Below are 27,575 nucleotides of genomic sequence, written 5' to 3' on the forward strand. Positions count from 1 at the left end.
AACAACAAGTCTCTTTGTTGTAAAAACTCTCACTGGGGGAGATTCCAATGCTGGTGAGTCTTCCTCTCGAGGAACCCGCTGACTCTCGAGTGCTTTCAGGTCATTGTTGTTCTGTCCCTTACTGTCACTGTTGCACTCCAACAACTCCCACATATCATCCACTTCAACCTCGTCAAAACAAGCTTGTGGGACAGGCCTTGAATATCTTGATGCACTCTGGGGACCACAGCAGCAAAACCCTTGAAGTTGTTGCTCCAGACCCTGTTAAGGCAATTCTCTGTCACCTCCCTCCAGAACTCCCTGATGGTATCCACGTCATTGAGGACATTGAACTTTTCCAAAATTCCCTTATTGAGGCTTGCCTTCGTCATCAGTTGCATCAATCATTTGCTTGAAGGTGCCTCACAGGTGATATACCTTAAATGCTGCAATGACATCCTGATCTACTGGCTGCATGAGTGATGTGGTGTTCGGAGACAAGAACAAAATCTTGACCTCTGGTGTCAGGTCATCAAGGTAGGTTGGGTGTGCAGGTGCGTTGTCAATCACGAGAAGTATATTAAATGCTGGTCTTCCGAGCGCAGTCGACTTTCCACTCATGGATAGCACAGGTGGTCAGCCAGTTAGAAAAAGTTGCCCCGTTATCCAAGCTCTTTTGTTGGACCACCAGTATACCGGGAGGAAGGTCCTTTGGGAAGCCTTTGAACGCCCATGGATTTTCTGAGTGGTAACTTGCGAGAGGCTTCATCTTGCAATCACCGCTTGCATTGCTTGTGAGTAACGAAGTGATCCTGTCATTTGCTGCCTTAAAACCTCATGAAGTTTTCTCTTCCCGGCTGATGTACGTCCATGCAGGCATCCTTTTCCAGTGCAGTCCGGTCTCATCGGCATTAAAGATCTGCTTGGGAGAATATCCACCATCTTTCACAATCTTCTTGAGTTTGGCAGGGAATTGGTTAGCTGACTGGGTGTCTGCACTTGCCTCCTCGCCTGTCATCTTGATGTTGTGTCGATTACTTTGGTGCTTAAATCGTTCAAACCAACCTCTGTTGGCATTGAAGGGTTCCTCCTTGCTGCACTCACCTCCCCCTGCTCGCAAGTTACTGGACTAACTGTAGGCTCTTTCCTGTATAACTAGTCGGCTCAGGGGTACATGACGCTGGTTCATATCTTCAGTCCGCATTGAAAACAGTCTCTCCATGTTTTCCATCACCTCACGGTGACCACCAACACTCCTGTAAGCACCAAGTGGCGTAACACACTGAGCCATGGCCTTGATCTTGTCTTGGTTCACCCTTATGGTCCTCACAGTCGTTGCAAGAATTCCAAGCACTCCTGCAATGTCCGCAGCCCGTTCCACCTTTTTAAAACCATCTGAAAACCTCCAACCTCATCAGCAAGGTGACTGAAGGACGCTTCTTCTTTGGTACCACACCACTTGCCTCACTGGGTGACCGTTTTTCACTCATCATGTGGCTTTAAAAAGTCCAAGCAGTAAATAATGTGCGCGTGTTGAGAAATGAAAATGGCGACGCGAGGGTCTGGGTAACGGGAAGGCACCACGTCACTCGCACCTTGGTTTACAATTTCGTAAAGTAGTTCCACGCAACACAAACATGCTTGTTGTGAAACAAGTGACTTATTGTGCACAAAAGGTCGTAATTGATCAAGAACGTTCAACTGAAATAATGTATAGCAGGACGACGCACAGTGAGGACTCACTGTCGTTGTAAATATAGCACGTGTCGGACAATTCGATGAGGACACACGTGTAGATTACGCAGCGGAGCAACACCACCCACAAACATAAAAAAATAAACCCACAAACATTAATAAGTAAGAATCTTATTAACTTGTAAGGAATTGACTGTCTTTTTTTTTTTCTTCCTTCCAACGACCTGGACAATCAGCTGGGTTCTGTTCTGTTCTTTTTATATATAGCTTGGCGAGGCTCGTATGAGAGCTAACACACAATGCACAGCAAGGTGGGCATGAGACAAGAGGGACGTGGGAAGGACAAAACAGTGTGGAACAGAGACATTAGGGGATCTGTGGAAGGGAGAGGGATGGGACGGGGAACATGGGGAATAGAAGATGGACATTACAGGGACTTTCAGGAAGGAAAGCAGGGAATTTGAAGGAGGATTGGGATTGGGGTGGATTAACGGGGATAGAAAAGATTGAGGTTTTGGATGGGGGAAGATAAGAGGTGGTGGTGAATGGCTGTTTTGAATGCCTGGAGGGAAGAATGGTAATGAATAGAGTGAGGGAGTTTATTCCAAAGGCAGGAAAAAAGAGGAATGAAAGAGTGAAGGTGAGCAGCGATTTGTGATTTTGGTAGTTTTACCAGAAGGGGGTTGGACCTTGGACCTTTTACCAGAACCTGGCGGACCTTGAGCATCCCGTGGAAATATGGGGGGGGGGCAAATCGCAGACATAGCGGGGTGGCGAGACTGGAGAGGAGACGGTAGAAGACAGAAAGACCACCGACCTGCCTGCGATGAGAGAGTGAGGGGCCCAAAGATTCAGCCTCACCGCGGGAGATACCAATGATCCTAAATGCCTTGATTTCTCATCAGGCTGCGGACGAAAGCTTTGTATGTGGTCAGGAGCTCAGGTGTGCCGAGGAAGGACTTTGCACAAAGGAGGATTCCCAGTTGGCGACTAGATTTGGAGGCCAGGTTGGAAATGTAGCTTTCCCAGGAAAGATCATGGTAGATAGTGAGACCCAGAAGCTTGAATGAAAGGACTTCTTCCAGCGGATTGTTGAGAAAGTAGATGGGGGGTGAGGGGGGTTCCAAACGGTCCTTTCGGAGAGACATTCTTCATCGGAGCTTCGACCATTTCAGCCCATAATCTGCCCAAATAGTGGGATGGTGGGTCAAAATCAGCGGATCAACGACCTCGGCTGTGTCCGTATAGGCATTCATCCTGGCAATGCAATCTCACGATTCACACTTTATGCTTGTACCTTTACCTCAGGACAGCCCCGTATAATGTCATTCCGGTTAACATTGTTTCGCTTTAAGACCACGCAAATTGGCTCATATGTGTCGATTTCAATTATTGTCACCATGCAAATTAGCTGGGTGGTGGTACGTCTCACACCAGCCATGGTACTTCAGCAAAGGACTCTTGTAACCCCTTGCGACCGACTCAATCTGTGATCTTTCCAACCCAGAATTTTTCCAATGGGAAATCCGCCTTTCTGGACATGATGATGACTAACTTCCCACAAATATCTTCTAATCTTCCTCTTCTCTTCTCCAATTGGTTTATCTGATCATGTGCTTGTGAGAGTCAACATATCTCTGGCTATTCTCGGAGAGCTGCCTTAATGCTGGTGAGTCTGGCAGTTCACTTAAGCAGTTTGCATGGACTGCAAGTCGCCATCTCTATTCGGGATTGGTCTCGTATCTACCGCCCCTGATGTTAACTCAGCTTGGGAATTATTCCATGGAATCCTGCTTTCTCTTCTGCACAGGTTCATCCCATCTCGTCTTCAGTTATCCCACCATTCTTCCCACCCATGGTACACTGAATAAAGTGATGAAGCAGTTGCTCTGAAACAACTTGCCTTCTCTTCCTGGAAAGCAAACCCAACCAAAGGCAATCTCCGATCATTCCACAAAGCCAACAATAAATGTGTGTCCACTCTTTGTTTATTTATTTATTTATTTATTACACTTCAGGACTGGTCTCCTTTGTCTATAGTTCCTTTAAAGCAACTTGCATTCCCCTCCTGGAAGGCAAATCCGACCAAATTCAGATGATTCTGCAAAGCCTGCAACAAGTGCGTGTCTACCCTCAGGAGAGCCAGAAAACAACATCTGTTCATCCTCAAGATTGAACTTTCAAACTTGTCTCACTCCTGGAAAACCTAGTGGAGTCTTGGTAAATCTGTCTCCGGAGTATGCTCCATCTCCATCCCTTCCCTCTCTCGAAATGGCACCACAGCTGACTCTGCTTGTGAGATAGATAAATGCCTCAATTCTGTGTTTGCTTCCAAATGTTGTGTCCCCCAACCAAGGCTTTCAAGATAATGAGAATCTTTAACGATGAAGCTGGTGTATGGACCTATCACTTCGCCTTCACTGATAGGTCGCTGCTCTCTCTCTGTCTTCTTCTGCCTCACTTCTGGACTTGCACCCTCTGCCCTTTCCATGCTTTGGCCCTGTGAGGTATCTGCAGGAACCACGCGGTCCACTAACAACCCATTCCTCGTGAAACTGCTAAAATCCAGAACCACTGCTCACCTCCACTCATTTATTCCTCTTTTTTTTTCCCACCTGCGGACCCACCTTCCATAATTTCTTCAATCTCATTCTTCCCTCCAGGTCTTCAAGACAGCTGTTCACCACCATCTCCAAGTCATCTCCCATCCAAAGCCATGATCTTTTCTTCACTTGTTAAACCCCTCCAAAAACTTTGCTGATGTATCCATATTGTTCACCCATTACGTAACTGCAATCTGCAATTACAGTCCACCCAAACAGTCCACTTCAATCTGGACAACTATCTCTGCACATCACTACCTGCATCCCTCGTTCGTTTGTCTCCGACTGCTTTCTCCCTCCGCCCTGCTGTTGGTATTTCCCCTTTCTCCTGCTGTTCCCTTTGTTATGTTGTGTCCCAATTTGTTCTGTCATAACTCTTCCACGAGCCTATACCTTGTTAAAAAAAATAAAATGAAAAATATGCCAAATTCAAGAAGCAATAGCTATTTTCAGCAAGGATGGTCTGAGGATAGACCGCAGTTCCTAAGTTGCTAGGCTTGTGGCTGATGCCATTATCTGTTACAAATACTTTTATCACCAGAATAAAAGAAACCCAGTCCAACAGTCTTTGGATAAATCCTTCAAGGTCGAACCGAAGCAGGAAGAGAAGCCACAATAACCTCCACTTCTGGTTTCACGTTCAGTTTCATCTGCAGACGGAGATGAAGACGAACCTGCTCTTTCTTCACCCCCCCACCCCCCATAACTCAACCACACTATAAGCAATCTGGGCAACCATCTCTGGTGTGTGCACATGTTATTTATATTAATGAATTAAAATAACGTTTAAATATGTACAATTGTACATGCATATCAACTTGTATTTCTTTTATAATGAAAGATATTCCTGAGTTAGGTCCCAAGGAACGTAACGAGCCTTTATACATGGGTTCCTATGGGAAAAATGGTTTCGCTTAAAGTCGCGCTTTCCAGGAACGCAATCCTGATGTTAACCGTGGCCGAGCGTTTGTCCAACTAACTTCCTTGCTTGAGGGTTTAATGTATTATCCTATATTCACATTCTTATTTCACATTCCCTTCCAGAACAAGACAATGCTGTCTCACATTACCAGTAAATCATGCACACCTTACCTTTCAGATTACAGGTGCATTACCCAGCATGTCCATTTTGCTTACCACTGAATCGATCTTTTATTCAAATACAGAAACTGTCTTTTAACGGATTTCCCACGAGTTCTACTTCACCTCCAATGAACCACTGAAATGTTTCAATATGATTGTATTTGAATGCTTCTTCAATTATGTCCTTGTACTTGTTTTGGTATTTATTGAATTCCATTTGGTGGCATTTTGTGAGCTTGAAAAAGACCTTAATCTGCTCACAGCTGACTGGAGCTCCCTGTGTTAGCTTTCATATGACTCGCTGTTTTCATCTATTGAGAAGCTTTGTGCTGCACATGGTTGCTCTTTGTCCTGAATGTTATCTCCGTCACTGAGGGTGGACGGAGGTTATGTTTTCACCTGTTTGCTTGTCTGTTTGTGAGCAGGATATCTCAAAAATTAATGGATGGATTCAGACAAAATTTGGTGGACAGGTTTTAGTGAAGATCCAGATCTGGATCCAGATACGAGTGTTGTTTGAAATTTGTTGAGTGATTCTTCACCATTGAGAGATAGTGCAGAAAACGATTTTTTTTTTTTTTTAAAGACATGGTGTTTCAACGTGTTAGATTATGACAAAATTTGGTGGATGAGTTGAGTCAGTGGCAAGAACAAGCCGATTAGATTTTGCTTCAGGTCCGGATTCAGGTCCATCCTATCGGTGTGATACAAACCATAAACTGTTCAGGTTGGTGGAGGTATGCGCTCTTCCAATTGCCATTCTATTTTCACCTGCAACTGTACTGTGGAAGAGCTTTTTCGGAATATTTCTGTCCAAGAAAGACATTCGTACAATGTTGAATGGAAAAGCATCTCGTTTGTCAAACAATTTGGTGTGAAATTTATTAGCCCGTCCCCCACGCAGCGGAGGACGGGGTTGAGCAATCACATCTGTGTGTCTGTCTGGGCCGTAACTTTTTTACCATTTGAACTTTTATCAAATTTTCAACAAAGCTTCATTATAAGAATATGGAGAAGGCAAATTAATAATTTGGTTAAAATAATTTTCATTGTTCTTATTATGATTATTCTTCGACCCTTTTTTGGCCTTTTTTTGCTCTATTATTTTTTTTCTGTCTTTTTTTTTAATCAGCAACTACTTGTCCACTTGACACAAAAATTTTTCAGGTATGAATGACGCACCCAGTGTGACCACTCCTTGGCTTTTTTCACAAGATCTTGGCTATTTGTTGTTCACCTTGGCGTCTTGGTTTTCTATAGGTTTTCTTGGCGTATAGGTTTTCTATTATCACCGCTTTCCCGAAACCTTGTGAATTATTGGCTTTTTCATTGGCTCACCTTGGCATTTGTGAAAATGAGGAGTGGTCACACTGGAGCCACCCCCCAATGGAGAATAGTTTAATGATAATTATGACATCAGAGGTCATGTGGTATGAAGAAGAACACAAGAAATAAAAAAAGCTATATCTCTAAAACCGCTGATCAGAAAATATTTGAAACTTGGAACATCACATATTTACTCCCAATGGCGAATAAATGATTGTAGGGCTGCTGTCATCGGTGAAGTGGTAAAACAGCCATAAATGTTTTAATCAAAATCCTTGTTTACCATTGACATTCAGTGTGTGTGTTTTTTGTCATCAAATTTTAAACAAACCTTTATTATGAGATTGTGGACAACACGAATTAATAAGATGTACAATTTTTTTTTAACTGTCATTTTCATCAAGTCTGGTTTGAGTACAAAGCGGACGCGGACGAGCTCTGAATTTTGAGATGCTTTCTAGTTATTATTAATACTAGAATGGAAGACCCGTTGCATTGCTGCGGGGAATACCGATCGTTGAGTAATTGCTTTAAAAAAAAAAAAAAACAGGATAAAAATTAACTTTCACCATTTATAATTGTGCGAATAAGTTATTGAAATATTAGCTGCTTTTTTTTTTCATATCCTTTTCTCACTTGTGTTGCAAGTAGAGCGATCTGCTTCGTGATGCTTTACAATGCGTTGTATAATCAGCGTTTTCTCACCTCACTCAAATATATCATACTGTTTGCATATTGATAAAAAGATGGCGATCCGAGCACGTGTAGGGGAACCATTATTGCTTGATTAGTGGTATGCCCTATAGGACAATTGTTGCTGGCCAGATGCAGTCAGGCAGGGATGGATGAACAAGGAGGGACGGACGCAGGCATGCCAAGACCAAGGTTCTTTTAAATCATAGATTGAGTTGTAGGTATTTTTTGAAAAACAGACTAAAGTAAGAGTTTGGTGTTTCCTTTTTTTAATCTCTGCTATTTTGGGTGGAAGTCATTTTGAAGCTGTTCAAACAAATATAAACCCATCATTAATTTCCAGTAAATAATCAATTAATCTAAAGGTGTTTTTTGCACCTTCTCGCATATATTGATTTATTTCTGTTCATTTTCTGGACCCAATCAGACTCATACATGTGCAAAGACAAATTGACAAAGAAAGGGGCTGGATATGAACCTATGGGTATCCTCACTGTCTGTTGGAGTTTCCTGTTCCCAAATGTAAAGTAGCCATGTTCATTTGAAATCTTTCAGTTTTAGTTTGGCAAATATAATCTAAAAGTTTGCTCCATCATCCAATTTTTGATCTTGCAAAGACTGAGCCATCTACGTATCGTCAATTTTATTATCCAAGGAAATCCACAAATGCATGGTCACTGGGTGTGCGAAGGTCCATTTTCGTGTGGCTGACTTTAAACGTGGAAGTGAGTCCCTTGAAGTTGCCCAAGGTCAGAAAGACTTGCTGATGTGATTGACCCACAAACTGCTGCACTGGTCGATGTATTAATCGTGGAGGTCAATGTGTTAATTAAGGTCATAGACATATCCACATAACTTGGAATATTTCACGAACACATTCTTACTATCATCCGTAAACACTTGGGCACGTCCAGAGTCTCAGCAGGATTGGTTACTCAAAACCTCAGCACTCACATACATCAGCAACGGCTGGCATAACGTTGTGAGTTTCTCAAACCGTTCAAACAGATCCAGCCAACTTTATCACTCATCTGGTAACTCTTGCTAAAGCGTAGCTTTACCACTGGGAATCCTAAAACCAATTGGGAATCCATGCAATGGAAGCACAAGGGGTCTCCTCCACAAAATATATTTCACACCAAAGCTTCACGTAGGCAAGATCATGGCCTCGATTTTTCTGGGATGCCAAGGGAATCACGCTGATTGACTATAGGCCTCATCACAGGGGAATATTAGGCCCGTCTCATGTAAAAAATTTCCGTTGGCCATAAAGGACTACCACCGAGGGATGTTAATTCAAGATGCACTCCTCTTTTACAACACTCCTGTAGGTCCATGGTGTGCAGACTCCCATTTGTGACTGGCTTTGAGCATCTGAAACATACCTGTGCACGGAAGGACTATGGGTGAGGAAGAGTGCAGAATGTAGGAAGAAAGATGAGGAAAATAAAAGGATTGAATGTGTGGAGAATAAGCACATATATAATGCAACCATTTGTGTGGCGAGAGCCCTTTGGATGGTTCATTGTAAGGGAAGTGCACTGCAAACATGACTTCCTACTTTGTCCCAGTATCTATGAAAGAGCATCAAATGCAAGGAAAAATAAATCTAGGACAAGAAAACTTATGACATCGTTTTTGGCAACTTATGACAACATGTGATTTCACCCTCGGTGATAAAACCATGAAAAACAAATACTCAGATGGCAACACCAACCAGCGTGCCTCCAAATGCGGTTCACAAAGTAATTCTTTTGATGATAACCATGCAGTAGGTACGAAATATAAATACTTTGGCAATAAGGTATGGTTTTTTATTATTATATACAAGGTCGAGGCTCATGGAGAGAAAGAGAAGAAGAGAAGAGAGACGCCAACAGCAGCGTTTAAGGCCGAAATAGAGGGAGCCATGGACAAACAATGGGTGTGGGGAGGATTGAGTAGTGGACAAGATGGATACAGAAGCAAACTGTCAGGAAGGAGAAAATGGAAATTTGGAAGGAAGGTGAGGGGGGATTAATGGGGATAGAAAAGATCACGGTTTTTGGATGGGGAATGATCCGAGATATTATTATTTAAAGTTAATCGTGGTACAGCGTCCCACATTGATTTGATTATTATCTTTCTCAGAAGTTGTGACTTGTAAAACCTGTCTGCAAACGAATTGTGAAAATCTGAAATGTGAACCTTATTTTCACTTCGTTCTGCATTGTCTTAAAAACTCTTCCAATAAGAGCAAGGAAAACAGACTTCGTAGACTGAGAAAGCCGAAATGCCGGTTAAAATACAATTCCTCCTCCCTGTCATGCATGCGTTTTTTTGTTTTTTTTTGCAGTGAGAGAGTCATTCCAGCATTGGTGTCATTTCCTGTTTTTATGAAGAAGCAGCTGTGCTGGTTGGAGAGGTTTATTTGAATAGGGAAACCAGAATGAGCACGGTGGGAGATTGAGGGATGAAAGGAGGTTAAAGGGAATGAGATGAAATGAAATAAGAAAGAAGAGGAGTATGGCAAAGTTAAAATAATGTGCATTTACAATATTTTCTGCCTCTTCCTTCGTAGTTCCCGGTGTGTACCCTGGTTTAGAGTAGGTACACCGTATCCCTGCGTGTCGTAAGAGGTGATTGAACGGTTAGCGTCAGAAAGGGCATCCGGTCACAAAAAATAAATAAATAACATTGCCTCAAAAAGGGATCCACGATCGAAGATTGTCATGGGACCTACAAGGCTAACCCCCGCTCTAGCAGGGGGAAATGGCCTTAAAATGTTTGTGTGTGTGTGTGTGTTTGTGTGTCTTCCTTCATAGTCCCTTCATCTTGACTTTGTGTTTATTTTCTAACCTTTACCGTTACCATCATGAGGAGGACAGCCTGTTCTTCATGTTGTCGATCTCATGGTGTGTTTGAAATTGTCTGTGTGCAGCTTCTTATATTTATTGGTCCTGAGATGGTGTTATTCTGAAGACCACTTGTTGCCATATCACAATAACAATACCAAATGGAGGTGTTTATTTACACTTTCCTGATGAGGATACTTTCTAGATCAATTCCAGGGCAAGACATCCGTGCATCGTCTACCTTTATCTTCCTCCTCTGCTAACTATCTCCATACCTGCCATTTCACCATTAGTTTGGGGTTTGTCATCACTCAACTATGGACGTGCTGATGCTGCTCTCTCAGTAGCGGTTGGAGGCTCAAAATCTCAAGCAATCAATCGTGCCAGTCTCCCTGAACATATCTTCTGCATTTGACACCACCTGGCGCTCTGCTCTGCTTGCCGAGCTCGCTGCCTGTTGCAGACAAGACGGTCGACCTAGTTGGATTTCTCACTTCCTCTACTCACTCGGTCAACGTGTTCCCATCTGTGGAACCCTGTCCTTTCCTCTCCCACTGAAAGTCGGAGTGTTCCTAAAGTAATGTCTTAGTTCCAGTCTTGTTCCTTATTACCAAATGACCTATCCAATGCTCTGGAAAATATATGGTGCAGATGACTCCACACGTGTCTATGGTACTCCATCACACTGACAGGCAGACACAGACACCAGATGCATCACTCTGCATAACTGACATTGACTACACGCCGGTCTGATAAATGGAACGTTCTTCAATCCTGTAAAATCTCGCAGTCTCACCCTGTTGCTACGTAGGGGATCATCAAATGATCATCACATTATTAAACCAGAACAGTACTCGGTGTAGTGCATACCCCTGCCAGGCTGAACAGTTTACATCTTGTATCCCACTGATGGGCTGGATCCGCATTTGGACCTGAAACAAAATCTCATCTGCTTGTTTTTCTCACCTATGAAACTCTTCCACAAAAATCCGTCCATAACATTTTTGAAATATTGTGCTTTTGTTTTTGGACCTATCGCTCAACGGTAAAGTTACCAAAAAACCAAAAGAAGAATCACCAAAATCTAATGAATTACATATCCAAGCTCTCCACCAAATTTCATCCGAACCCATCCGTAACTTTTTGAGGTATCCAGCTTAGAGACAGACAGACGAGTGAAAACATAACCTCCGTCCACCTTCGACGATGGAGATAATCAATCATTTGATGGCTAATATTGCAGTCTCATCCTGTTGCTCCAGAAGGATCATCAAATGATCCTATGTATTATTTTCGTAGTCAGCCACTGAAAGAGGTTCAGTGTTTTTAACTTGGTATCCTCCCATCGGCACTGGACTGCCGATAATAGCAAAGCTGTTCTCCAAAGTCAGTCAGCGACTGACTGACTCGGCATCCTCCATCATTCCAAATCGCTCCTTGAAAAGTCAGAACTACTCACAGCCAGGAAGGCCTTTGTCCATATCTCGATGGATTGCTGCTCTCCCATCTAGGCATTGATGCAACAGCGTTACATCTACCTCTCCTGCATTCTTCGGAATCCGAAGCTGTCAACAACATTGCCTTCTGTTGTCGTCCCCCCCAACCACCCTCTCCCACATCACAAAGTCTTGTGGCCTCTGTTTTTATTTATTTATTTATTTATTTACTAATTTAAATGCCTCTGTTCCGGTTTCGGCCCATCTTATCTCTCAGCTCTCAGCTCTCCATCTCTCCCCACATCCTCCATGATGCATGTATTCTTCCAGTAACCCCTTCCTGGTTAAACGCCCAATGCAGGCTTTCCACACATCTTGAAATTTTTGTTCCCCTTCTCCCATTTGTGGATCTGTGATCCAAAGATGGTTCACTTGTGCTCTTTCTTCCAGGGTTTCAAGCTAGTGTTGCAGCACCATCGAAAGTCATTCTCATCTAAACTACTGATCTTTTCTACCCCTATTAACCTTATTTTGCCCAACTCTCCTCCTTGCAGTTTACTGTTATTTTCCCCTCATCTCTCTCCTTTTTCCAGTTCATTCATTCCATTGCTTGTTTTTTGGTTACAGTACGGAATCAGATCCGTGGGATACAACATATAAACTGTTTGGCATGGTGGAGGTACGTGCTCCACCGAGTGCCGTTCCAGTTACCGTCTGCCTCCCATGTTCCTCCACGTGCCTTCATCTTGTAAAGGATATAAACGGTCCACTGTGTTGTGTTATCATTTTCTGGAAAACAGCAACCACTCATGTTTCAAGAGTCAAGTTTGGTCAAAGCTCAAATCATTTGGTATTAACATCAGGCTTTGGATCATAATATGATTCTGTAGACTTTTTTATGATACCATGGAACTGATTTTAGGGTGGCAGGCTTGGGATCCTAGCGTACCGAGTTCAAATCCCGCTCAGCTGTTGAATTAATACCAGGTGGGGTTAACTCGGCCTGTCATCCTTCCGAGGTTGGCAAAATGAGTGTATCCTGTGTTGGAGTGGAGACCCGTCCAGGATTGTGCCCAACAGCCAAGGAGACTGCTCAGGCAGCACCAACGCTCCGCACAGAGTATGGTCCCCATGGATGGATGGATGGATGGACTGATTTCAGTGAACCTCGTATTCTTGCAGGCCAACAGATGGTCACATCTCATTTTACTTCTCCCCTCATCTCCCTCCACGTACATGACTCCTGAACGTGTTGTGCAATTTCATGAACTTATTCTGTGGTTACACACCGTACGAACACTTCAAGCAGTATCCTGTTAAACGTGCTCCTTTAAGGAATCACCGTCACCTCATCATTTGCTTCTTTGAACCGAAGGGCGTGATGCAATGTTTCAGGAATTCAAATATGCATCGAGAGTTGAAACATTTTTTTCTGGTTTTAAGTGTGGTTCTATGTTTCATCTTTTATTTGCAGCGAGAGAAAGTGTTTCTCATAATCTTTGCTCACGAACTATTTGGTATAATATCTGAGATTGTAAAGATGACCAGAAATCACGACTGGTTTTTCCTCCGAGCTCCTTCCACAAACAGGAACTTCTCACTATACTATGGTTTTCAAAATTCTGAACACGCGTGTTCTTTTTGTTTCCACTTTGAGTCACATGGTGTTTCTTGATCCTGTGCAGCTTCTTATATTTATTGTTGGTACTTATATTCTTATATAAATATAAGTTGGTTCTTATATTCTTATATAAACACATGGTGTTTCCCATATCTTGCCAAAATGCTTGGACTAAGAACATGTTGTTCTGTTGAAGACAGGAAGATGGTATTTTTATTGTTTTTTTTGGCTTTTTATTTAAACCATCACTTTTCTGCCATTTCTCCGTCCCACTGAGCTGCTGTTGATGGACTTTCTTGCATTTTCTCTTCCCCGATAAACCGCACCAGACTCCATTGTTTTTATATTTTATTCCTGCAAGGATATATCGATGCAGGACAAAAGAACTCTACCCATCCGGCATCCAGACTGAACCACATCTCCGTACCAACATTGAAAAACTTGCGTCTCACAAGACATGTTACCGATGAGTACCACATTGAGCAAAAAGGATGGGACTTCCACATGTATTGTACACTACCATGGGACAGACTACCGAAGTGTCCACACTCCCGAAGTGTGGACAGAGGTTATGTTTTCACCCCTGTTTGTCTGTCCGTCTTTTCCCTGTCTCGGTGTGTAGAATATCTCAAAAAGATTCGATTTTGGTGAAGATTTGGATAAGGATACAAGTGATTCTTCACCATTTGATAGATGGGGTGAAATACAATATGCAGTATTGCATTATATCTCAAAAAGTTGTGGACAGGTTATGACAAAACTAGGTAGATGAGGGATAGGTGACGAGAACAAGCCGATTCGATTTTGGCTCAGGTCCGAATGTAGATCAGACCCATCAGTGGGGATACATGACTTAAACTGTTCAGCACGGCGGAGGTTATGCGCTCCACCGAATGCTGTTCTAGTTTCGAACTGTCATTGTCATTTTGCTTTGAGCTGAGGTCAGTGTCATCATTGCTTGTTTGCTTTGCGCTGATCTTAACATAATAATTATCGACGTCTCCAACAAACGTAAGTGTAAGCTAAGAATCGTTATAAGCTCTTTGTCGAGCGGCAGACAGACAAGAGGTTTGCTTGCCTCGTGTAGTCCACAATGCTTATTGAAAGCTGCTGAATCTGCAGGCTTTACTTACAGCTTGCCAATAACACGCCATTTCAGCATGTCTAAGAGGTCAACCACCACCCACGGTAGCCATAAGTAAATCGGAATTCTCTTGTGTATAATTTGCCCAATTTTAAGACCTCGTCTGTCGGCTAGTGACAGATGCTGTGTATATACACGTAATATATACATGAGACGTATTCCATGAATGAGCCTTTAGAAAACTATCAAAAAAACAGATAGGCACTTCCTTTGATCTCGTGTTACTTTATTTTCAGTCTGACTAACCTATCTTGTGGTACAAAAATGCAACCGGTGGAAGTGTTTTGATGATCTGCAGTGTTTTTTGGTGTCTACTTAACAGGCAAAGTCATATTTATCTTGGAAGGAGGTGAGAGGCAAAAGTGTGACTTCATTCCTTGGTTGGCCAAGAGGTGGAACGACGTGACTTGACGTTATTTTGATTCTTTCATGATGGATATTTTTTTTGCAATTCTGGCATACATTGTCAGCACCCCAAAAAAAAAGAATGAAACGAACCAAAACTGCATGATGCTGTCCTATACAGGAGTATGAAGCAAAAATGGGAAGAGGAACTAGTCAAGCGGCGCTGACGCTTCCTGTTGCACGACGTGACAATAAGTTTGAGCCACTGTCAACAACTGCATTAATCCTGGAGCAAAGGCCTTTGTAAGTAACTTCTGATCTAACTTTGCAAAGTCGTATCATTTCTTCTGTTTCTGGTAACTTTTTCTTGATACCCAGGGTGAACGTTCATGGAAGAGCCATAAGAGAGACCGACGTTCAAACGGTGGAGCAGATAGGAACAGTCAGATGAGGGACACAACGCGTCAGAGGATAAACATGGGCAACATGGACTAGCTAGGCCCAGAATCAACCTTGTAGTTCGACGCTGAACCCACTTTATGGCAACTATGTTCTTGCTCAGATGTGGTGACCAAAACTCGACACAATAGTCTCAATGAGGCCTCATTAAATTGCTGTACAGATTTAACACTACCTCTTTTGATTTGTCATTTATCCCCCTGCAACTACAGCCTTAATCCTTGTTCGCTTTACCTGGAGCAGCTTCACACTGTGCTGTCTACTTACCCTCCATATCTATTACCACCACGAGATCTTTTCTCCTGTCTCACATGCTCCCAGACTGCCCCTTACTTTATATAGACACCACTTTCATTATTGTTACCCATCCCCCAGACCCTTACATTTCCATATGGTAAACTGCGTCTGCCAATCTTTTTCCCAATCTATGTAAATATCAACACTTTGTTGAATATGATCACCTCCCTTGGTGCTATCTACCTTACCTCAAAACTTTGTGTCATCTGCTAGTTGGGAAGCTGATGCTTGGCACTATTGTCCAAATAATTGATGTAAATTATAAATAACCAGCAGAGCCTACCCTTCGCTTTGCTGATGGACCAATTAGTAATTCTGTTTGCCAAAAGATTTGGCCAAGGAGGAGAAGGAAAGAAAGACATTTACCCATGCATAGAGTACTTTAACCCCTCCCCCCACCCCCTCTCCCTGTCCCCGTCCACACTTCCCGCTCCCTCCTCCTTTGCCCCCCGTTTGTCCTGATGTCCTTTCCCGCAAGAAATGTCTTGTACACGATGACAGGCCCCTCTGGTTTTTGTGGGTTTTTTGTGTGGGGGTGGGGGGGGGGGAGGGTGTGGGAGAAGTGAAGGAGGACAAATTTACCCATGCGAAGAGTGCTTTAACCTCATCATTGCCCAGGTGAAAAAGGAAATTGTAACACCCTCTGCCACCACCGCTAGGCGGTGCTATTCAGTACACATTTATATGGAGAATTTATGCCCCTCCTCCCCGCACCCTCACGTGAGCTCATGGCCATATAGCCTATGTTACCCCCCACAAAAAGTTGTGTTTGTACCCCGATTTTGGAGTTTGTAAATTAAAAGATGTGGCCATGCAGAAGGACAGAGACAGAGAATGGCGTTTATTTATATGTAGATAACAGTCCTTGTCCTGATCCCTGATGTACCCCACTACTTCCAACTTCCCAACCCAACATCATCATATTCTCAGCCACTCTTTGCTTCCGAGCCCTAGTCAAGTTTTAAATCCAGTTCGCACCTCTACCAGCCAATCCACAAGCCATAACCTTCATTAACAGCCTCCTATATTATGGGACCTCATCAAATGCATTCTGAAATTCTCGATAACATTACGGTCCACCAACACTTCCCTCATCCACCCAATCAGAAACGGTTTCATATCACTCCAATAAATGTGTTAAACATCACTTCCTTTAGTAAATCCATGCTGACTGCCTTTGATTAGTTTATATTTATCGAAATGGTTCCCCATCTAATCCCGAATCAATGTCTCCAACATCTTCCCCACAACTGAGGCTAAATGAACTCGTCTATAGTTCCCAAAATCTTCTCTGGATCCTTTGTTAAGTAACGGTGTTACGGTTACAGACTGCTCTCCATTCCTCGGGTACCAGTCCTGACTCCAAAGATATCAGCTACCAGCACTCTTATCGATTCTGCCACCTCCCTCTACACTCGGATGCATATCATCTGGCCCTGGAGCTTCAACTCATCTTTGCTTTCCCTGCTGATTCTTAACTTCTTTGACTTCTACCTGAAATTCTCCTGACTTCTCGTGTAAATGTTGAAGCAAATTAACTGTTTAATAAACCTGCCGTCTCGCTTTCCTCACAAACTACTCTCCCTGTGCTTTTCCTCAATGAGCCCACACTGGTCTTCCCCTGTTCTTTACCCCTTGTATATAGTTAAAGAATGCCTTGTTATTTTCATAACTTGCCACTGCTTACTCCTGTACTGACAGGAGTCTGATTCCAATCCTGTTATTCTATACTTAATAAATGCCTTCTGCTTATCCTTATTATCACTCCTTACCTCCCTGTTCAACCATCCGATTCACTTTCTGCCACTGGATTTATACCCCACTGGAATATACAAACTCTCTCCGCTGCACAAATTTCCGTAAACTCGATGCGATGCTTCGCCCACAGTGCATTGTACTGGATTACATCAAAATGGCGAATGGTTATTATCACGCAAAGTTTCTTTCTTACCTTTTAGTACAAGTCATCCATGTATTTTATGTGTTATACCAGCAACAATTAGGGATTTTGCTAGTGCAGAAAATCTGGAACGTTCGAAGAGAAGTATGATGCAATACGATTGAGGACGTAGGAGGTGAAGATGGCAGCAGTTTCTGCAATCACAGACTACAATATTGTCGATGCCTCATGGTGAATGGATTCATTGAAGGAGCGACATGCAATCAAAGGATTTTCTCAATCCAGCCAATTTCCCTCCACCATTGATTTTCCACATAACACGAATGGACACATGGAAATAACAACTGGAAATCTTGGGAAAGCAACGAGCAAAATTTAACATCCAATTATAATGAAAGTGTAGCAAATTCTGAGCAGGTACTGCACGTAGCGTGTAAAAAAAAAGCACTGCGAAACAAGCCAATTGATGGAGGACGCACATGTACGGAAAGCCGGAACAGCTCGATCGAGCGACGTGTAAACAATGACGCGACCCACGGAAGTGCTCTTCGTCGAGATTTTTTGGAGATTCGTGATTGGCTAATCCAACTGGTCTCGTGACCCGTAGTCGTCATGCGTCAATGCGCACGGTGTAACATCGCTCGCATTTTTAGGGCTGGCGTTCACATCCAACGAATGCCGGCATTCTCCCACCACCTTCACTACTAGGACAGTTGCTGGGCAATTTGTGGAAGCAAAATGCCGGCATTGTTTTTAGCTACTATTCACATCAAAGCAATACCAGAAAATTGGGGGAAAACGGTGGCATTTTGCTGGAAGCTGGTGCGATGTGAATGGGGGTTGAATATAATGAGTGGTCGCACAATCCTGTATCTTACTGTCTTAAATAAGGAAATTATCTGTACGTGTACGTCTGAAAATAAAAGACAAAAACTGGGCTCGACCGATCTCCACCAAATTTTGTATACACGTTGCTCGTACCCAGAGTCAGGTCGTGGTCATAAAAAAATCCCCCTGGGGGGTGGGGGGAATGACTTCGATTTTTGCCTGTACACATGCCACAGTGAAAGTGGTTTACTGACCCCTGCTGCAGACGGGGAATTATTTGCCACGGCACAAAATATATTTAGCCCAACTCCCCCCAGGCTACTTCCGAAGAGAGCGGGTGTTTCTATTGACCTTAAACAAGCAACTGAAGAGGCCCATTGCTATATTGCAGTGACGAGTTAACCTGTAAACAACAATGTTTTACTAAAGTCTAAATATCCGAATCTTGATCGAGTGACCCAACTTGTCCCTCAATATGGTCGAGTCCATCGACATCTGCCGCTTTTAACTCGGTTAGTTTAATGGAACGTATTAAATGTAAAAACTGTATTTCACTTCGGAGGAGGAGTCGTTGTGGATAAAGTTAAAGTTCAGATTTCTATCAATAATTTTGGCCTACCAAAAAGTATATTCGCCCATCATAAAACAGGACAATTAGTGTCCAGCTAACAGTTCAGGTGCAACCCGATAAGCAGCAGCATCAAATAACCGTGAAGAGGTGAGTTTTTTTTTGTTTGTTTGTTTTAATTTCTGCACACTTTTATTTACATATCTGCTTCTATCTCTTGGCAGAATCCAGATGTGGGACTTGGTCACTTGAAGAAGTGGCTCTCAGTTCTGTGTATTTCACAATGGATGAGATCATGAGATGGTAGCACGATGAGAACCTGTAATCCTAATTCGATTCTTGGGCTGATGATCACCATTTTACTGGAGCAATCACAGGCTTGGAAGACTTTTTTTGTAGGGCACGGAGCCTGCATTAGTGAAAAGTAATCTTCCCAGAAAACTACCATACTTTATAAGACATCAGTTTCGTTCTCAAGCTGTTGTGTATCTCGCCCGAAACGTCCAAGTTTGTACGTGCATTTAAATTAATTGAGCAAAATATTTACTGAGCATTGATTACTGTGTTTTACAAGCCCTTATTTTTGTGCTTATTTTTTATTTCTACTTGCCTTTTGTCAAGGTCCCTCCCAGCCAAGTCTGAAGAGGAAATGCAGCATCACCAGGAGCTTTACAATGAAATGGTGGCCCGTGCCAGGAAACGAGGTGAGCTCAAGGAGTATGTCTAAAGCCTCATGTCCACGCATGTCCCTTATGTCTACTGTCTAAGATTGAAGCTTATGAGTTTGGGGACTAGGTAGTGCTTGAATCTAGCTCTGTCTCTCCATTAGAGTAGAAAAAAGCCCGAAGATGACATGAAACACGTATATGGTGAATCTACTGTATTTTTATGACTCCGCCAACAAAGTCACCAGAGGCATTGTTTTCAGGTTGTCCATGATAGGTTTTCGTTCATGCGATAACTTAAGAATGGCTGAAGGAATCTAAGTCAAACTTGGTACAAGTATTATAATGATGTAAAGATGAACTGATTAGATTTTGGGGTCAAAGGTCAGAGGTCATGTTCGGTGAAAATTATGATACCGTGTTAACTTGTGAACCAGTGATGGGACTTTGACCAAACTTAGTATAAATATATATTATTATGAAGCAAAGATGAACTGATAAAATGGTGGCATCAAGAGGTCAAAGGTCAGCGTCCATGATAGGTGTTTGTTACCATGATAACTGAAGAACGGCTGAAGGGATCAAAGTCAAACTTGGTACAAGTATTTATAATAATGTCTGTGCATAAACTGATTAGATTATGGGGTCAATAGGTTAAAGGTCATGTCAGGTAAAAATGTAATATTTGAGAATAGCTGAAGGGATTTAAATCAAACTTGGTACAAGTATGTATGACGATGTAATAATGTGCTGGAGGCACAGCCGTCAACGTCGCGACGTCGAAGTGTGCTGTTCTCGTTTGGCGTAGAAGTCAATACTTTTTCCCTGAAAGTCCAGGCCTGAAGTTTTACTGAGAATCGACTTCTTTATGGTTTAAGACATTATCTCTTCTTTCTGTATCGCTTGCCTTCATTTCCCTCTTGTGCCGTGCTTGATGCGATCTCAGACAGCATTGACAGGGGCTAGGTTACTCCACCCTTGTGTACACAACATGGTATTTGGTGACTTCAATGTTCACCACAAGGAATGGCTGGTAGACGCTCGTAATACTGAGGCTCCTGGTATCGATGCCTATAATTTCTCAATCTCTCAAAATCTCACCCAAATTATAAGCCTGGTATTGGCTTCATGGTTCGGGTGGCTGGCTTAGAATATTAGGGTCCTGAGTTCAAGTCCTGTTGGGTACTGAATTCACACCAGGTGGGGTTGAGACCTCCTTCCAAGGTCAGTAAAATGAGTACCAGTGTACTGGTAGAGGGGCACAGCATTTCAAACTACCAGAGTTCCTCTACACCTGCAAAACACCCCCAGGTAGTTCATACATGAGTTTTTTTAGTTTTAGTCTAGTTTTTCTCCCTGGTTACTCCCTCCTCCGAAATGACAGACCTGAGCCTCGTCCTGGTGGAGGAGTTGCTCTCTTCATCAAAGACTCTATTCCTCACTCTCCATGCACTGCCCTCACTCCCCCACACTCCCAGGAATACCTCTGGCTACGGCTTCCCCTCCACTCCCACCTCATGTTTATATGTGTGTTGTACCATCCACCAAACAGTGATGACTCCATTTGCACCTCGCTCTCCAAAAACATGGACCAACTTATATCCTCTCATCCCAACTCTCTCTTCCTCATATGTGATTACTTAAATTGCCATCATGCCAGTTGGGTGGGTGTGAGTACCTCCCTCAACTGCCATGGCACTTCAGCAAAAGGCTTCTGTGCCACATTGGGACTGAGTCAATCGGTCAACTTCCCGACCCGGATCTTAGCCAATGGTACTCCATCTCTTCTGGATCTGATTTTGACCAATTTCCCTGAAAATATCTGTTCTTTCTCCACTCCAATCGGTTCTTCTGACCACGTGCTTGTCAAAGTGGACATCTCTCTGGCTATTATCAAAGAACCACCTCACCGCCGTCGAGTCTGGCATTTCACTTTGGCCGACTGGCAGGGTCTCCAAACAGCTATCAAAATTCTGGACTGGTCTCCCATCTCTACTTTCTCCAACATCAACTTCTGAGAATTCTTTCAAGGAAACTTGCCCTCCCTTATGCACAGATTTATCCCCTCTCGTCTTCAGTTGTCCTACCCTTCCTCCCGCCCTTGGTTCACTGAAGCTTGTGGTGAGGCAGTTGTCCTGAAACAAGTTGCTTTTGCCTCATGGAAAGCAAATCCAACTGAGGGTAATCTCAGTTCCTTCCATAAAGCTCGGAACAAGAAAGTGTCTACCCTCAGTAGAGCGAGAAAACAATATCTTTCTAATCTCAAGTCTGAACTCTAAAACCTCTCTCTCTCCTCCAAATCCTGGTGGCGTCTAATCAAATCTGTTTCTGGTGTATGTTCCCCCTCCACCCCTCCCTTACCTCAAATAGCCGCACTGCTGATACCGCACGTGAAAAGGCTGAATGCTTAAATTCCATGTTTGCTTCTCAATTTTGGGTCCAAAACCCATTGCTTTCTGTACCTACCTTACCCAGTCGTGTCCAACTGTCCCTGGACTCTGTCTTTTTCTCCTGACAATGTGGAGAGCTTGCTGTCAAACCTCGACTCAGATTCTGCAACAGGTTCAGACGGCATCAGTCCACGTGTCCTAAAATCCTGCTTTTCTGCTCTTGCTCACCCTCTCTCTGTTCTATTCACCCTCTCATTTGCTCAAGGAAATCATTTTGCCATCTGCTTGGAAATCAGCAAACATTACTGCTCTCCATAAAAAAGGTGCAAAAACAGATCCCTGCAACTACAGACCAATCAGCCTTCTCCCAATCATCAGCAAGGTTATGGAATCCATCATCGCTTTAGACATTAAATCGTTCCTCTTCTCCAATGGCTTGATTTGTGGTCATCAATTTGGATTCAGACCAGGTCACTCTACCCTGGATATGCTGCATCTGCTCTCCCAACAATGGATGGAGGTCCTCAATGCTAGACGTGAAATGAAATCCGTATCCCTAGACATATCGTGTGCTTTCGATATAGTCTGGCACCCTGCCCTGCTCACCAAACTCTTCTTATGGTATCCAAGGCCATCTCCACTCATGGCTCACAGACTTCCTCTCCTGTCGCAGTCACCGTGTGGCCCTAAATGGAGTTCTATCATCCCCTCTTCCTGTCCAGGCTGGAGTTCCTCAAGGTGGCGTTCTGAGCCCTGTTCTTTTTCTGGTTTTCATCAATGATCTCTCCGACTCTCTGGAAGATCCTCATTATCTCTTTGCTGATCACTCCACCCTCTGCCGTACCACCTGTCATCCCTCAGATTGGCAAGTAGCAGCTTCTTCACTCTCTGCAGATCTGGGTAAAATCACAAACTGGTCCAACACGTGGAACATGTCTTTCAATCCCGAAAAATCTCATTCTCTCGCTATGTCTCTCTGAAAGGACCATCTGGAATCCCCCCCATCTACTTTCTCAACAATCCCGGGTGCTCCCACCTCTCTCCTTTCTTGACTTCACGCTGTGGAAACCAAGGCATTTAGGATCATTGGTATCTCCCACGGTGTGAGGCTGAGTCTTTCGGCCTCTCACTCTCTCACCGCAGGCAGGTCGGTGGTCTTTCAGTTTTCTACCATCTCCTCTGTGGTCTCAACCCCCCCCCTGCTCTGTCTGCGATATTCCCCCCCCCATATTTCTGCAGGGCGCTCAAGGTCTGCCAGCAACCCCCTTCTGGTAAAACTACCACTACCAAAATCACGAATCACTGCTCACCTTCACTCTTTCATTCCTCTTTTTCCCCACCTTTGGAATAAACTCCCACATGCTGTTGAATCCCATTCTTCCCTCCAGGCCTTCAAAACAGCTGTTCACCACCACCTCTTATCATCCCCCATCCAAATGCTCGATCTTTTCTACCCCCGTTAATCCACCCCAAACCCACCTCCTTCAAATTCCCTGCTTTCCTTCCTGAAAGTCCCTGTAATGTCCATCTTGTATTCCCCATGTTCCCTGTCCCATACCTCTCCCTTCCACAGATCTCCTAATGTCTCTGTTCCCCACTGTTTTGTCCGACCCTCTCCCACCCCTCTTGTCTCCTGCCCACCTTGTTGTGCGTTGTGTGTTAACTCTCATATGAGCCTCGACTCGACAATGTATTTAAAAAAACAAAAAAGTTCTTTTTTTGGGGGGCATACCTTGGACTAGTTATTTGACTTTTTGAACCCCCCACATTCTTATCATACAATGTTATATCCGTCTTCCTTGTCAACCCCTTATATTTGCATGATCCTGGCAGAAGTACGTGATGCTCAGCGGCAAAAGAGGCTCCTAAAAGAACGCTGCAAGAAGGAAGAGAGCATTATTCAAGCAGGATCCATCTGGACGACGGAGATCTTACCCAATTGGGAACACTCGTAAGCTTATCGAGTTGGAGTATTAGCTTTTCAGAATTTTATTTCATGATGGCTTTCACCTTCAACAAAGATTCGATGCTATCTAGCAATGTAAGATATCACCAGGCACGTACAGGGTGGCCTGAAAGTCACTTTACCCCTTCCCAGTAAAGCATTCATTCGTCAACTCTTTTAATGTGCTGGTTTTATTGTGCAGTACAGGTCTCCCCCGCTTAACAAAGGTTCGCAGAGCGAAGGGAAGGTTCGCTACAACGAATGGTTTCATTTTGGACTATTCAACGTGTAACAAAGGTCTTAATTCGCTGCAATGAAGGAAGGAGCCATTGCAGTGTCATGGTGATGTGCAATGTCACTTCCATGATAAGCATGATACCTTTTTTTGTACTGATTAACTTTTCAATGGGGGGGATTAACTTTTCAGAATGAAAGGGTTAAAAATAACCATCTCCTCCACCACCTCCCAGTGGCCCTCTTGTAATGAAAACTTGGACTCAAGATTGTTTTGGTAAGTGTTACATTATATTGACTTTATTATTGTGCTACTGGCTCTATTATGAGGTAAATAATATGATTAGGTAAAATTTTATAGGAAAGATACGATTGTATAGAGTTGCTTAGCCCATGGATGTGTAGGAGACATGTTGATGTAAACGAAGTAGGGAAACTGTGAGCTTAAGTGTAACTCGGCACCATGCGGGGGGGGGGAGGGGGGTGCGGTGTTAATTAGATAAGTATTAAGGATAATTTCCCCCAGTATGTAATTGCCCCCTGTGACATAGTCTGACGTTTTTGCATTTACAAGCCAGCCATGAAGGAGTCTCGTTTTTTTATAACCACAACCACCATTACAACCGAGCTGCATGACCAAGCAGGCAAGAAGCCCCACCTCCAAGGATGACGGCGGGCAAAGTCACGCCCCCGAGGCTGATGATTGATTGGCGTGACATGAGTAGGAGGAAGAGGAGCGCGTCAGAAGACATGTGAGTCAGACGACACGTGAGTCAGAAGACACGGTGAGAGGACATGTGAGTCAGAGGACACGTTGTTGAGATGGCACGTGAGTCACGGGGGATGGCACGGAAAACGAGTTCCCGCATCATGAAGGTTCGCATAACAAGGCATTATAAAGGAACTTAACCCCTTTGTTAAGCAGGGGATACCTGTACTTACAATAATGAATTAATCATCGTATCTGTATGCACTCCCTAATTCTTATCGCACCACTGAATTTGTCGCCAAGTCTTCTTAGACATCTTGTGTAGCAACTGTGGAGTCACATGTGCGAAAGAGGCCACGACTGCATTGCACAATTCTTCGATCGTCCTGTACCACCGACTGGTTTGTCGACAACTTTCTCCTTGATGAAACCCCACAAAGAGTTGCCTCGAGTCGTTATATCTGGACAACATGATGGATATGGTAGAGGAGCTGGTGATGTTGTTGATCTGCATTCAATCCATTGTTGAGGGAACATTTCATTGAGATACTTCTGAACATGCAATGCAAAATGTGCGGGTGCGCCGTCTTGTTGAAACTAGACACTTCCAGCTATTCCTGCAATGACAAGTGGTGCTACCAGTCAGTTTCTTAATATATAGTCGTAAGCTACTCTATTTACTGGTCCATCAAAAAAAATAGGACCAAATATATGTCTCGAGGTCATTCCTGCCCATGTCATCACATGTGGAAGATGATGCTCCGATTCCAACGTGAAATGTGGATTTTCCTCACACCAGAACACCACATTGTGTGCCCGTGAGCTTCGATAGATGGCACATTCATCCGAACATATTAAAATCCATCCTTCCTTTGGGACCATACTTTGTACAGGGCGTCGGTGCTACCGAAGCAGTCTCCTGGGCTATTAGGCACAATCCCGGACGAGTCGCCAATCTGACGCAGGACATTCAAATGGTTCAATCATCCCAGGAAGCTGGTACTCATTTTGCTTACCTCAGAAGGATGACAGGCTGAGTCAACCCCACCTGGTATTATCTCAATGGCTGAGCAGGATTTGAACTCAGGACCCTGGGATCCCAAGCCCACCACTCTAACCATGAAGCCAACACCAGGCATATAATAAAATACATGTAAATTAAAAGAGTGTCAGAGTGAATGCTTTACTGGAAGGGGTAATGTGACTTTCAGGCCACAGTGTAGGATACCAATACTATCCTAGCCTTATGTTTCTGCAATTTGCCAAACTTTAAAATCTGTAGTCTAATTGTAACAACACATTTTGTCTGAATTTGCTACAGATCCTTGCGTTTCCCCGACTGTGCTCCAGCATCCATCGATTATGTGGTTGGTGATTTTGCTTTGCAATTGTCAGGTGTGGCACGCGCAAGGTGCGGGAGTTGTGGTGGCAGGGTCTTCCTCCGAGCATCCGTGGCAAAGTTTGGAGCCTGGCTATAGGAAATGAACTTAACATAACTCCAGGTCAGCCACACCAAGATTTTCTCCACCTTCCCCTTTTAAAAACATGTTGTATCATCGTGCATTGTCTACTTGTGCTTTGCCCTTTCCTCCTATTCAACCTGTTCACGTTTAATCAGGTTGTCTTTGGTCATCCATATAAAAGAATTACCTCCGCAACCGAAGGCGGGAGGAGGTTACTTTTTCACTCTTGTGTGTCTGTCTGTCTATGAGCAGGATATCTCAAAAAGTTATTGACGGATTTGGACGAAATTTGCTGGACAGGTTGGGTGTGTGACAAGGACGAATTGATGAGATTTTGGTGAAGATCCAGATCTGGTTCCGGGTACGGATACGAGAATTCCTAAAGTGATTCTTCACCATTGAGAGATGGGGCCAAAAACGATATCTCAAAAAGTTGTGGATAGGTTGCATGTGTGACAAGGACGAACTGATTTGATTTTGGTGAAGATTTGTCGCCGGATGCGCAATCTCCAGCCACTCAAATTTTAAATTATCCAAGTAATTCTTTACCTTTTGAGAGATAGGGCCAAAAACGATGTGTACGGCGCCTTCAGAAAGTATTCACACCCCTCGACTTTTGTCACATTTTGTTGTGTTCCGGCCTGAATTTAAAATGGATTAAATATAATGTTTTTTGTCACCGATCTACACAAAATACCCCATCATGACAAAGTGAAAACATCTTTTTCGAAAGTTTTACAAATTAAGTAAAAATGCAAAGCTGAAATGTCTTGCGTCAATAAGTATTAAACCCCTTTGCTATGACACTCCAAATTGAGCTCAGGTGCATCCAGTTTCCTTTGATCATCCTTGAGATGTTTCTACAACTTGATTGGAGTCCACCTGTGTCCAATTAAATGGCTTGGACATGATTCAGAAAGAAACACACCTTTCTATATGACGTCCCACAGTTGACAGTGAACGTCAGAGCAGAAACTCTACCATGAAGTTCAAGGAACTGTCCGTAGAACTCCGAGATAGAATTGTGAGGAGACACAGATCTGGGGAAGGGTATAAGACAATTTCTCGAGAGTTGAAAGTTCCCAAGAGCACAGTGAGCTTCATCATTAAGAAATGGAAAGAATATGGAAATACCCAGACTCTTCCTGGAGCTGGCTGTACGACCAAACTGAGCAACTGGAAAGAAGGACCTTGGTCAGGGAGATGACCAAGAACCCATTGACCACTCTGACAGAACTACAGAGTTCCTTGGCTGAGTTGGGAGAACCTGTCGGGACGACAATAATCTCCGTAGAACTTTACAAATCTCGGCTTTTTGGGAGAGTGGCCAAACAGAAGCCACTCCTTCTTGCGTATGG

At 43.5% G+C, this 27,575-nt stretch overlaps 1 protein-coding gene across 1 annotated transcript in view; it reads left to right on the plus strand.

Moving 5' to 3' along the window:
* LOC147016118 (TBC1 domain family member 12-like) overlaps positions 1–27,575 on the plus strand; it is a 102,036-nt gene that overhangs the window by 44,191 nt on the left and 30,270 nt on the right. The window contains exons 4-7 of the mRNA XM_085848844.1: positions 14,941–15,062; positions 19,433–19,515; positions 23,700–23,817; positions 26,150–26,256. Coding sequence (XP_085704970.1) covers positions 14,941–15,062; positions 19,433–19,515; positions 23,700–23,817; positions 26,150–26,256 — 430 coding nt within the window. The remainder of the gene's footprint in view (positions 1–14,940; positions 15,063–19,432; positions 19,516–23,699; positions 23,818–26,149; positions 26,257–27,575) is intronic.

This window comes from Eptatretus burgeri, chromosome 12 (assembly GCF_056783735.1).
Source record: "Eptatretus burgeri isolate ZD-2024b chromosome 12, Ebu_testis_v1, whole genome shotgun sequence".
NCBI lineage: Eukaryota > Metazoa > Chordata > Myxini > Myxiniformes > Myxinidae > Eptatretus > Eptatretus burgeri.